The sequence below is a fragment of the Pelobates fuscus genome, chromosome 8 (assembly GCF_036172605.1).
Source record: "Pelobates fuscus isolate aPelFus1 chromosome 8, aPelFus1.pri, whole genome shotgun sequence".
Lineage (NCBI taxonomy): Eukaryota > Metazoa > Chordata > Amphibia > Anura > Pelobatidae > Pelobates > Pelobates fuscus.
Genome location: NC_086324.1, coordinates 58,570,654 through 58,584,714, shown reverse-complemented (window position 1 = coordinate 58,584,714; position 14,061 = coordinate 58,570,654). Strand labels below are relative to the sequence as shown.

Genomic DNA, 14,061 nt, shown 5'->3' with positions numbered 1-14,061 from the left:
AATTACATCTGTTTGAAAGTGAAACCAGTTTTTTTTTCATGCAGGCTCTGTCAATCATAGCCAGGGGAGGTGTGGCTAGGGCTGCATAAACAGAAACAAAGTGATTTAACTCCTAAATGACAGTGAATTGAGCAGTGAAATTGCAGGGGAATGATCTATACACTAAAACTGCTTTATTTAGCTAAAGTAATTTAGGTGACTATAGTGTTCCTTTTATTTGCTAAGCTGTCTCTATAACTGGGTTGAATATTTTTTATTTGTAATTTTAGCTATTTTAGCTTTGTATCATTCGGATTTTAACTGGCTTAATTTTGCAGTTTAGTTAATAACACTAAAATGATCGCACTGGTACTACAGGAAGCACAGTGTTACTATGGTTACAGTTCACGCTCATACAACCATTCCGCTCTTTGTACTTCCGGTCCTTCACTTCTCTCCATCCCCCAGGGTACTGCAGCCTGCGTGCTTTAGTTCCGGTTGCTATTCCGTACCTGTCTGTTTAGTGAAGCCGCCATGCGCTCCTTGGCAGGTTTGTTCGTGGTGTTTGGCTGCGCTACTTTCTACCTGTACGTCCTAAGCACCAACCTGCGACCCGGCAGAGGGCAAGAAGTGGAGAGGTAGGAGCTTACAATACATCCTAGCTCTAAATGGATATAAGGACATAGCTCAGTTCAATAAAACACCACCAGTCTAAATAAATAAATAAATGCACAATCTGTATTTATAGAAACAGGGAGCTAAATATGTGTAGGTGGGGGGGGAATAGAGTCTGCACAATCTTCTCCTGGCATTTTGGAAACCGAGAACCCCAAAGGAGTCTTTATTGGTTTAGGATGTAACATTGTCTAATATACCCATTCATTGTAATTAAAAGTGATGCTTTAAACAACTCCCCCACCCCTTTCTAAAATACCACTATCCCCTTAATTTGGAAACTATATATTGTCTGCACAAAGAGAATTCTACTCTGAAAGGTACATTTCGTGGAATACAAGGCTGTGAGAATTGCTGCTTCAGTTTTCACAATCACTAATGCCAAAGTCCAGCAAGGTTATTAACAGAAGTGTGAACTATTAGCCAATCAAAGTTTCAAATTTTAGGTCGGAATCAGCCAAATGTATAAATAATTTCCAATTTAGATGGTAGAATCTAGTGTTATTGTGGAAACTGTAAACTACAACAGAGGGATTGCAAAGGTTTTCCATCACTGAACCATATATTCACACCGCAATCTGGATTTTATTATTGGCAGCTTTTTGTTTCCATGTCACTCTTGTAAAGTACTGCAGAATATAGTGCCAATTATAGAAATAATTATCTGAAATATCTGGATGAATGGTGTGAAATTACAACTGTACCGAACTCTCTAGCAACTATTGCAAATACATATTGAAGATCATTTTTGGAATACAGGCCACTCATTGTTTAATGTAAAATCCTTAGAAAATTATACAAACAGACTTTAAAAAAAAAAAGATGTAATGGTTTGAGAGATAATAATTTCCTTAAAATAACTATCTTATTGCGTGTTTAACCAGTGGCTTGAAAGCTGTACAGACAATATCAAATGGCGTATTCCTGTGCTAAGTTTAGAAGGAGCAAATGTGTGTGAAATCAGATAGTGGAATAACGAGAGGCAAGTTCACAAGTGGACAAGATGGGTCTAGTCTGTTTATTAGCCAATTGGTGTTTACGATGACCATAAAGTGTGTGTTTTATATGTATGATTAATGCACATTTTTCGAGAATTTTCATATTGGATGTTAGGTCCAATTTAAGGATCCCCCGGGGTCCTCATCTAATTAATTTGTTTATGCTACTATACTTGAATAAAATATACCAAACTTGCAAATTAGCTAGATACGTTAAATAGCATTTTTTAAAATTCCTAGTCGCCGTGGAGAACTGATGTGTGGGATTTTTCAAGTCCTGCTGTAAAATATTTCTCATACACAATCATTATGGATCTACGTTGCATGCTACATTTTGTGGAATCCAGCTCTTCCTCAGCGTCATCATGCTGGATATAGAGTTCTTCAGCTCGTGTTAAGGAGGGATATGCCTCTGGTGGCTTTCAGTGTGACAGCCACTAGCGTCGTGTTTCCTGACAGTCCTATGTAATAGTACAAAACCATCTTCTGGTGTCAGAACCTCCTATTTAGCTAATCAGAATCCAGGTCAGTGAGAAGAAAATGCATAGATGCCATTAAATTACATAGTGGTTACCTGCATGATTTCAAATAGCAACCTCTTCAAGTAAAAAAAAAAAAAAAAAGTTCCATATTTTGTGACATATATAATTGTACTTTTTTCATGATTCTCCTTTATGTAAAATTAAATAAAGTTAAAGCTGTTCATGTAATGTTTGCTACGAGCAATGAGAGACATAGATCTTTGTAGTAGGAGGGTGGTATTTTTATAAGTGACATCATTTTGAGCAGATTATTTTCTTTTGTTTGTAAAGTTATTACATATTTTGCTTTTTTATGTAATTTGTCTCGCTTTTTAAGGTCCCTGGTGTTTCCTTCAGATTTGGATGAATTACAAGAGCTGGCTGACTTCTTGCTGGACTACAAGAGAGAACATCAAACATATGTGATGCTTTTGTTCTGTAGTGCATACCTCTACAAGCAAAGCTTTGCCATTCCAGGCTCCAGCTTCCTAGTAAGTACATAAACCTTTTTAAATCAAAGAAAAAAAAAAACATATACATTTAAAAACTATATAACAATCATTATTATAAGCAACAAGCATGTAGTTGACTTTTAGTGTAAACTTTTCTGTGACTGGAATATACATTTTTATAGACCGACCTTTATGTTGCTGTACACTAGTAAAATCGTATTTATGAATAATATATATTTTTTTCAATAAAATTTATTTAGAGGAAGGCTGACAATAGTTAGCCTTACTGCATATCCAACTTTGTTTAAATTGAACAGAGAGAACGTAACAGATGGCATGATAAATAGACACAGCTTAGAGAAAGAGATACGATAATACTTCTAGGACCCACGAGACGAAGTAAACTTCAATCCAACCCAATAGGAAGGCCTCTATACTATTGTTTAGAAACTAAGCAATTCAAACTTCATAATATAACTAGCAAAACCATTTCATATGTATCAGAATTTATGTCAATTGAATCAAACAGAATTATTTACTAAAGTGAATTTCATTGTTTGACTGGGGAATATCCTCCAAACAAAGGAAAAATGCCCAGTCCACATGGATACATATGAAACGAGCCTTTATTCTAATTACACATTATGACTGGGACACGCAGGCAGAAACATATACCACTAGTTGGCGTTTCGGGCTTTAACTGATGCTTCATCAGAGACCAGGCCAAAGTTGCCTACTAGAAGTTCATCTGACTTACAGAATTTCTCTAGTTTGGCTATTCTGGTCTTAAATTTGAAATTCACTTTGAGCTCCCAACAATTCTCACTTTAACGAATGTCCACGTAATTGTATATATTTCATCAGAGAGGTCTATCTTAACTGTATCAGTTTATACCCTTTGAAGAATGAGAGGAATTACGACTTGCTGTGTCACTATAAAGGATGTACCGTATATACTCGAGTATAAGCAGGGAGGGGGGACGAATAAAAATTTAAATAATAATAAAATAAAATATTAACCCCTTAAGGACGCATGACGGAAATTTTCCGTCATGCTGGTCCTACCCTTAAGGACGCATGACGGATCATTTCCGTCATGCAGTATTTTTCCAGCAGGGTCTATTACCTTGCTGGTAACTATGAGCCCCAGGTATCATTTGATTCCTGGGGCTCCCCTCTCTCACCTGGGGCCAGAATTAGTGTCCCCAGACTGACTGATGCTCTGTTTGCAGAGCTCAAAGTGAGCGCTGCAAACAAGCATTTAAATGGGGATTTAAATCCCCACTATTACAATTTGGTGTGATCAGGGTTAAATCCCTGCTAACACAAGGGAGTTCCAGGTATCAATGGAAACCTGGGGCTCCCCTCTATCAGCTGGGGACATTTTTAGTGACCCCAGCCTTTTTGATGAGTTACATGCAGTGCTGGAAGTCAGCGCGGCATGTATCTGCTTAAATAGGCATTTAAATGCCTATATCTAGATTGTGGTGTAAGCAGGGTTAAATCCCTGCTCACACCAGGAAACCCAGGTATCATTAGAAACCTGGGGGTCCCCTCTGTCAGTTGGGGCCATTTTTAGTGGCCCCAGGTTTTTTGATGAGCTGCATGCAGAGCTCAAAGTGAGATCGGCATGCAGCTGTTTAAATGGGGATTTAAATCCCCATAGAGCACAATGCAGTGTGAGCAGGGTTAAATCCCTGCTCACACTAGGAAACCCAGGTATCATTAGAAACCTGGGTGTCCCCTCTGTCAGCTGGGGCCATTTTTAGTGGCCCCAGGTTTTTTGATGAGCTGCATGCAGAGCTCAAAGTGAGGTCGGCAAGCAGCTCTTTTAATGGGGATTTAAATCCCCATAGACAGCAATGTAGTGTGAGCAGGGTTAAATCCCTGCTCACACTAGGAAACCCAGGTATCATTAGAAACCTGGGGGTCCCCTCTGTCAGTTGGGGCCATTTTTAGTGGCCCCAGACTTTTTGATGAGCTGCATGCAGTGCTGAAAGTTAGCACTGAATGTAGCCATTTAAATCCACAAAGAACACTGCAGCTGAGCGATCAAGCTCAGCTACATTCATTCTCTCAAGTGATCTGGTGCTTGGGAGACCCCCAGGGTCTGAACAAACCCTGGAGGATCACCCTCTATGCCCAAATGCCATTCTGATCAGTGCTGGGCATTTTTAGTTGCCCAGCACAGATCGCATTGCATTGGGAATAATGTCTTCAATGTAAGAGATGGGAGACTGCAATACTGAAAATAGCCAGTAGATGGCAGCAACATACCACTGTGTTTTAGTTTAAAATCCCTTTACTAATATCAGCACTGATATTAGTAGAGGGAAACCTTTGGGATTAAGATTAAATGAAGGATTATTATTATTCGGTTTAGCATAAATACTAGATTTATCAGGTTTATTATTAAGTTTATGTTTGAGATTAGGTTTATAATTAATTGTAGTATTGGGATTATGTTTCAGATTAGGATTCAGATTATGGTTCAGATTAGGATTAGGGCCAGCACGGGCATCCCTTGCTGAATATAGCAATGGAATTCCTCGGCTGACACCAGCAGGGGGAATCATGTTAACACTATTGCTAAAGGTAGGATTGAGATTAGGTTTAAGGTTATAATTAAGGTTACACGTGGGATTACGTTATGGGTTAGGATTGTGGTAATGGTTTATTATTAGATTGAGGGTTAGATTTGGGATTAGGATTTGGTTTAGAATTAGGGCTTGGTTTGGGATTAGAGATTTAGATTAATATTAAGATCGCTACTTTCCAAAGATATGCATATGGGGTATATTTGTACTGAGAAGATGTTGCTGAGTACAGCTAAGATAATTTTATGACAGTGGGAAACAGGATATTTAAAAAATAATCATCAGAAATACTATGTGTATGTAAAAATGTTAAAATAAAAATGAATACCACAAACGTTGAAACAAAATGGTAACAAAATGTCACTTCAATAAAGCTTCTAATATTTTATATGAGGGTCCCCATGTTGTCCACTTTTGTAAATGGTATGCATTGGTTCATTCATTCATGTATTTAAATATATGAGCGACTAAAATGCCCCAAAATGAAACAATGACCATTCGTCAATTTGCCATTTAAAAAAAACTGTAATGGGCCGGGTATGATTTTAGCCCTGCATTTTTTCACAAAAACCTGGCTAAGGTGTACAAAGGGGGTAATTTTGTACTCAGGAAATATAGCTAAGAATAATTTTGTGATTTAATTTACAGTAACATATATCAAGTTTCTGAAATTAACTACTAAAATACAACATGTGTGTATAAAAATGCAAAAATAAAACAATATGATAACATTTGAAAGTAATTGGTGCTAACATAACTGTATAATAAAGCTCAAAATATACCATATGACCTAGCCCGTGGTGTCTACTTTCACAAATGGTATGCATTTATGGAGTAATTTTAACTGTCAAACTGCTACAATGACCTAAAATGTGATATAGACACACCAAATCCATTTATCAAAATTCTAATTGTAAAAACTGTAATGGTCAGGACTCGTTTAAGGCACTGTAGCTTCACAGGATAGTGTCAAAGACATACATTGGGTGTTATTGTTTTATTCAGAAGAGTTTGCTGAGCATAATTATGGGGTTTTGATCACAGTGGCACATACCAGACTTGAAAAATGACCCGAAAAAATTTAATGTGTATGTAAAAAATGCAAAAAAAAATATTTTACCACAAAGTTTGACATAAACTGGTGAAAAAATGGCATCACGCTAAGGCACAATATATACCACATGAGATACACTGTAGTGTCTACTTTCACCAATGGTAGGTCATTGAGGGATAAATTCAACAGTTAAACTGCTACAATGCCCCAAAATGAGACTTGCTCCATCAAATTCATCTATCAAAATTATCACTGTGAAAACTGAAATGGTCAGGTCTCTTTTATGGCACTATAACTTCACAGGATAGTGGCAAGGACATAGATTGGGGGTATCATTTTACTCTGTTGATATGGCTGAAAACAATATGGGGTTTTCTACAGCAGTAGTATATATCAACTTTATGAAATACACATTAAAAATCCTTGTTTTATGTGTGTATGTTAGAAATCTGAAAAAACACAATTTTACTACACGATTTAGCAGAGATTGGCAGCGAAATGGCTACGTAAAAAGTGTAAGAATACCCTTTGGTAAATAGCCTGTGATGTGTGCTTTATATAAATATATACTTTTGTGCAGCAATTTTGCTTTCTGTGATGGCTATTAAGCTTACAAGACAAACATGCCAAATTCTAAAATTGCTCCACATTAAAAAAAGTTTTTACTCCTTGTATTTTGTGACCTGTAACTTTCAAAATAAGCTGAAATCCTAGACATATTATGTACTCTGAAAATCAGAACAACTAATTGAATATTTTTAAAATGACTTTCCTTAAGCTGCACTTATTATACACACGTTATTATTGCCTAAACTGTGGAAAAAAAACAATTTATTTCATTTTTTTTTTCATTTTTTTTTTATTATTTTAATAATAAATAAGAATTCATATATGTATATGTCACATCAGATTAAAGCCCTTTTTGTCCTTTAAAAAACGATATATAACATGTGTTGGTGTAATAAATAAGAAAAATGCAAACAGAGGTTGAACACAAACAGCAAAAAATGCAAAAAATGCTTGTGTCCTTAAGGGTAAGTCCAGTTTTTTAAGCTGCGTCCTTAAGGGGTTAATAATATTAAAAAAAATAATAATAAAATAAAAAATATTAATAATATAACCAAATAAATGTAATATTAAAATAATAATAATTAAAAAATAATAATAAAAATGCCCACCCCCCACCAAGGCTCTGCATCACATACACAAACCCACACACAAACAGACACTGCACTCATACACACACACACTGCATTCATTATATACACACACTGTAAATAAATATTCAATTAATATAATTTTGGGGGGATATAATTTTATTTAGAAATTTACCAGTAGTTGCTGCATTTCCCACCCTAGTCTTATACTCGAGTAAATAAGTTTTCCCGTTTTTGGGGGGTAAAATTAGGGGTCTCGAGTATATACGGTAAGTTGAAACGATATCCACTCAGTCACGAAACTGCCTATACAAGACACTAAAACAAGTAATCATTTCTCTTGGAATTGTAGAATATTATGGAAGAGTTATTCCTCTTCATAGAGTTGGCTAAACCCCTAACAGCACGACTGAAAACTTAGTCCTAAGTTAGTAGCCAAACCTAATGATATATGCAATATAGATGAATAACATCTGACATAATGGATAAATATTGAAATCATTTAATCACTTTTTACTAAAAGTTATGATAGTTACAAGCCAGGCACTTGTACAATTGAAGGCTGTAATAGAAACGAATATGTCCCTCGGTGTTAGTGTTTACAGATCTGTATGCTCAAGCATGTGCAGCTTACGAGACATACTGATAGGGTCTATTGCAAGCTGTCGAGGGGTGCCTGTAAAAGAGACTGGGAATAGATTGTATAGAACTCAATGCATCAGCGTGAGAAGCCTCTTCTGAACGATGTCACAGAAAGAGTTAATAGAAGACAGGTAGTGGATAGGAGTGTGAGATTTCACAGGTTCTTTGGTGAATGTTTGAAATAAATCTCTTGGAGAGTACACCCTGATAAGAGAAACACATGCACATTGTCTCGGGACCTGCTAACAGAGAGCTAATTATACAGTCCTTAACATAGCTTGAAGAAATAAAATAGAACAGGAAATTAAATAGGAACTTTTACACAAAACTCCATGTATTCTTAATAACAATAATACCCAAGGGAAGCAAAAAAAATGCTGGTTCTATTGGAGGTTTGCAGAGGAGATGAAAGGGGATATTGGAAAATAACAAGTAAAGCTTCAGTCTAGGTACCTGGCATGTGGACAGGTGTGTACACTGCCACCTGGGTAACACACAGTGTCACATAAATGCAGCATCCTTTGTAACCAGAACGTTGATTGTGGTTAAGCGGATAGCTGGCATTCTGTTGGAGCCAGCTCATGAGATACTAGATTTGAATTGGTGCTAGCAGTGTGTATATATGCTATTTACTTTCATAATCAATCAGGCACATATGGTTACATATTGCGCTTTTTTTTTTCTTTTTCTGTTGATACCTGTTTCACGTTCATATCTAATGTGTTGGTTACAGACCGCTATCACTACTCTCGATGGTCTTGCATGTGAATAGGAAGGTGAGCAAGACCTAGACCAGGAGTAGATCTCCCATGATGGTTTGCCAGCATTATACCTTTAAAAGCATTATTGGAGAAGCAGTCCTCGACATCTGGAGTGCCGAAAGTTTCCTAACTTTGTTCTAGACCAGTGATGGCTAACTTTGACACCATAAGTAGTTTCTGGACTACATTTCCCATGATGCTCAGCTAGCTTTTAGAGTCTAAAAGCTAGCTGAGCATCATGGGAAATGTAGTCCAGGAAACAATTTATGGTGTCAAGGTTAGCCATCACTGTTCTAGACCATCTTCTTCCTGTCTTTACACTCTGGTCAAATTGTCGTTTTTTTTCATTGTTCTCTGCCCATTACTCAGGGCAAAAGTATTTTCTTCATCTGTCAGACCAATAATCTCACACCATTTCTTCTGCATCGTGTCCTGTCCAATAAATAATCTCAGGCCATACACTGTCTGCAGCTTTACAACTTGTCAGATCAATAATAGCGGGTCATCCGCTTTGTGTTGCATTATATCCTGCCAGATCAATAAGCTTGGGACGTCCTCTGTCTGCTGCATTATATCCTACCAGATCAGTAATTTGAGGTGGCCTTCTTTCAGTCTTATCATTGTCTGTTAAGTCAATGACATCATCATCAGCAGACAATTAAATAAATTGTTTTATAGTTTTATAGTCAGCTGTAATATGTTTCAGTAATCAACGCCTAATATAAAATAAAGAGTTGATTCAGCATCCTAAAACTATCAAATGATATCAATCAAAGCATTTTAAAATTTCAGACCTAGTAGCAGAGCACACTAAAATCTCTTCCTTGTAAGAGAAGAAAAGCTTATAGAAATAATGTTGAAGAAGGGAATACAAAGGAATATGGAATTCCTGCTTGTTCTTTGTATTTTGTATTTTGACACATGGCAGGAAGGATGATAAATGGTTCTTTTGGGGATTATAAATAGAATTGCGAATAGATATTGGAAAGGCAATAGAAACATAGAAGAGGAATGGAGCATCAAATTGTGGAAAGAGGCACGTGGAGATGTTGCTAACTTGGTTATGCACAGTGACAATCGTTATTTTTTAATGTAGCATTCATTTTTGCCGTAAAGTCAATCCTGGCAAAGTTAACAGCCACCTCCTGACACTGAAATTGGTGGCTGCATGACAGAGTGATTAAGAACTTCCCACATGACAGCCTGAAATACATATAAATATATATATTTTGGTCTGTGTCAGTCATCACCTTTCTCAATAGTTTTACAGGGGAGCTATGAGAAGGGGCAACTCCTAAACGTTCCTCTTCCTATCCTCAATCTCTGGACATGTTCTTTTGAGTGTCCCCTACTTTTCCTATGCTTTCTTCTGGCATATATCACTGTCACAATCTAATGTGAGATCAGTACTCTCAGAGTATCCCCTTTCTACTGCATCATATCCTGACCGATCAATAATCTCAGGCCGTCTGCTTTCTGATGCATTATATCATGTCAGATCAATAATAGCTGTTGACTGTCTTCCGCATCCTCACCTGCAGATCAGTAATCACAGATTTCTGTCTCATACTTGCCTGTTAAATCAATGACCAATTTGTTCAATCAATGAATCAGTGGTTTCAAATGTTTTTTTTTTTATTATTATGATAAAAAAGGAGGATTCGAGCACAGTTGGTGGGAGAGTTATATGGAGGACACTGTTGATTTAAAAGAGCTACCTGGCACACTGCAACTGTGACACGAACAGTGACTTATCTTGTTCCATCAAATACATGCTGCACCCATTGTAATTATAAAGTGAATCCCAATAGACTGAGCAGCTGGCATTCAGACTCAGACACCTCGTGATACACTGGGGATGAAACTTACTACTGTATGGCAGCTTACTTAAGATCTTCCAATTTCCTTAATTAATCCGGCAGATGGCACAGGTGCCTGGCAGGTCTTGTTCCCTCTTAGTACGCCTTCTTTCATTCTCTCAGTTGCCTTTCACTTATATTGGGTTTGTTTGGTCCAGCCATCTCACCTATCATGTGTGTTATATGGAAACAATGGGGAATGAGTCCTAGGCCCGTACTCTTATTGTTCTCATTATCTGATCAATCACTCCTGTTCATTGTTCTCTGCCCCATGCACTATCTTCCATGCCATCTTAGGCCGGATCAGTACCCTTGGGTTGTCCGTATTCTACTGCATCCATACACCCCCTAAAATCAATATTTTGAGGCCGAATGCTTTCGGCTGTATTCCACGGGAGTATATTTTGGTCAGCAAATTAATCTGAATGTATTGGAATTGCCAGTATTCAAATAATGATGCCCTAGACACTGAAATAAACAAGTTATTTTATGATCAGTCTTGAAATGGTGGCATAAATCTGGCAAATTTTTTTTTTTTTTGTTTGTTTGTTTTTTATCCCTGGGAAATGAATGAGTGAAGAAAATAGAAATATGATTATTGAACAAAGTGAGAATTCAAAATTAATTTAAAATTTAGGGTCAAAGTAGCTGAACTGGAAAAAAAAATCTGTAATCAGTTATAGTTCCAGTTTGGATATTTTTGCCTTAAATGTAAAATTCACTTTGAATTCTCACTTTAGTGAATAACCTTGTATATTAAAAAAAAAAAAAAGCCTGGAAGCGGGAATAGTTTGTAAATCAACCCGTAGGATGTACTTTTATACAAAAATGTGTGCTGTAACAAAATTAAAATACTAAACATCCTTAAAGTACATATTCAAGATTGGAAGTGAGAGAATGGACATGCCTTGGATTTTGTCCTCTCTTGTCACTGTTTCTTAATCTGTGGTTTATGTTTATATAATTTTTGAAGTTTCTAAAAGCTTTCTAAAAATGGTTGACTACTGTCCTTTATACAGGCTACTCCTGGCACCATAACCACTATAGTGGGCTGTATTGCTAATGATGCTTGTTCATACAATAGCATACATTGCTCTGTGTGCAACTAGTTGATCTGGTGAGATGTACTGGCCATTTAAATGAGCTTTTGTAATATTTCTGTTGTCGTCCATAATTGTTTTTATTTTATCCCTCTACAGAACCTGTTGGGTGGAGCGCTGTTTGGGCCGTGGCTTGGCCTGTTCCTTTGCTGTTTACTAACCTCCCTAGGAGCCACATTCTGTTATCTTCTCTCTCGTGCATTTGGCAAACAGATCGTTGTGCTCTACTTCCCTGAAAAAGTCTCCTTGCTGCAATCAAAGGTAAATACATAATCACAACCCACCTCCTCAGATTAATCATTTAAAAATATGTTCATGCTCTTTAGTTCTATGTGCATATTACCTATCTAATATTAAAAAGTCTAATCATTTACACTGTTATATGGAAAGACTACAAAAGTGATAGGTATACACATAATTAAAGAACACGTCCAATTTCCAAACAATTGTGAGATTTCTTGATATCTAGAAAACAGACATAGCTAAATTGTTGATATCATATTAAATATACCTTCCACTTCCCATTAGTCTTACCAGTTGTAAAGTACACACAGAATGGAGACTCTGTTCCATTTCAGTTGTATTCTGGTTTTATCTAAATGTTGCACACTTATGGCCTTTGGTTTTATTTTGCTTGTGAACTATATAAATCCCATAGATGTACAGCTGCACCAATCTGCAAGGAAGAATTGTCGTAGATATACACAGAGTTTGTAAGGATTGCCTTCCCCACGGATACACATAACCCTGAATCTACATCTGTTCTCGGCAGGTTGAAGAAAACCGCAGCAGCCTGTTTTTCTTCCTTCTCTTCCTGCGCTTGTTTCCCATGACACCCAACTGGTTTCTGAACTTGACGTCTCCAATACTGAACATCCCAGTGGGGCAGTTCTTTATGTCTGTCCTTATAGGTAAACTCATCATTTTACACTTTAATATTTAGCCTTTATGATTTTTATGAGCACTTGTCTCAGTGTTTGGCAGTAAGCAGCTCTTGTCTGCCACTGTCCCCTATCCCTGATAGTGCTGTTTAATCATAGGATTATTTCACCTGGCGAGGAAGGGAATCCAAAGTGGTATTTTCCCACAGAGATAGTGAGGGGCATGTGAATGCTGAAAAATGCACCTGTTTTATACTGATTAAATAAGACAATTTGGTCAGAGTCAATTTGATTACAGACTTTTTTTGTTACAATCTATTCTCCAGGTCAGATTACTTTTCTATAACTAATCGCAGAAGTCACTTTATAGGGGGCTAGATAACAGTGTGAGGAGGGGTTAAAGAAAAGTTAGGAACTAGAGAGTAGGAGAAGGTATTTTGGTTAAGAAGCAGCAATCTGAAGTGCTCTGGGGGTTTGGAGTGTTTGTTTAATATGTTGAGGCTGATTGTTTTTAATTATAAAAATGTATTAGCTACATGTTAGGTTAAGATGTTTGAGGCTGTCAATCTCCATGCAAGCAAATTAAATTATACCAAAAGTGTCACAATGCTTATATAAATGTTTTTCATAGTTTATTAAAGGATGTTCTCATGTCACAGTCATAGTACAGGCTGTATATAGTGTTGTTTAATGTAGTCCTATCCCAGGACATCTGATTGTGTATACGTTCTAAGTATGCAACTAGTGGAAATTTGGGGAAATGTCTAGTTATGATGCTCATTGTGTGACCTGACGGCACCATAATCAGATTTTTAATTTCCTGCTGCTTCAGTTTACTTTTTCCATTGATGTTTCTGAGATTAATTGTTGAATATATTTTGACCACAGGTCTCCTGCCTTACAACTTCATCTGCGTCCAGACAGGCTCCATTCTCTCAAAGGTCAAGTCTCTAGATGATATGTTCTCCTGGGGAACATTGCTGAAATTGCTGGCAATTGCACTGGCTGCGCTAATCCCAGGCACCATCGTAAAGAGGCTCACACATCAGAGTATGGGACTGGAAAAAAACGATAACCTGCTGAACGGGAAGAAGTCCACATGAGGGCTCCTATGTACCCTTTCTTTAAATGCCTTTAACAGGTCTTTAATCAAGTGAACACATATTTTAATGTGCAAAGCCAAGTCGGTTGGGGGATCCATTTTTCTCTGCAAAGAGTAAATAATGTCAGACCCTTTGAATTGACCTTGACATGAACAGTCTTAAATCAATTCCATGTGAACTTTTTTAAGAAATCTTTTTCTATAGTGTTTGGGAATAAGCCACAATTTTGTTTGTGGTAAAGTTTATATTTCTAAAGTATTTGTAATCTGTGCGTTTAGTGAC

At 36.9% G+C, this 14,061-nt stretch overlaps 1 protein-coding gene across 1 annotated transcript; it reads left to right on the top strand.

Annotated features, from left to right (window-relative positions):
* Positions 1-465: 465 nt before the first annotated feature.
* Positions 466-13,854, top strand: TMEM41A (transmembrane protein 41A). The gene is made up of 5 exons (XM_063428715.1): positions 466-617; positions 2,511-2,664; positions 11,895-12,056; positions 12,568-12,706; positions 13,565-13,854. Exons 1-5 carry the CDS (start codon positions 514-516, stop codon positions 13,777-13,779), a joined length of 774 nt encoding a protein of 257 aa, XP_063284785.1. The 5' UTR covers positions 466-513; the 3' UTR covers positions 13,780-13,854.
* The last annotated feature ends 207 nt before the right edge of the window (positions 13,855-14,061 follow it).

Coding starts and splice junctions, on each gene's coding strand:
- TMEM41A (XM_063428715.1), top strand. CDS start 514: ATGCGCTCCTTGGCAGGTTTGTTCGTGGTGTTTGGCTGCGCTACTTTC. Junction 12,057..12,567: donor TCTCCTTGCTGCAATCAAAG/GTAAATACATAA, acceptor TGTTCTCGGCAG/GTTGAAGAAAACCGCAGCAG. Junction 12,707..13,564: donor CTTTATGTCTGTCCTTATAG/GTAAACTCATCA, acceptor TTTTGACCACAG/GTCTCCTGCCTTACAACTTC.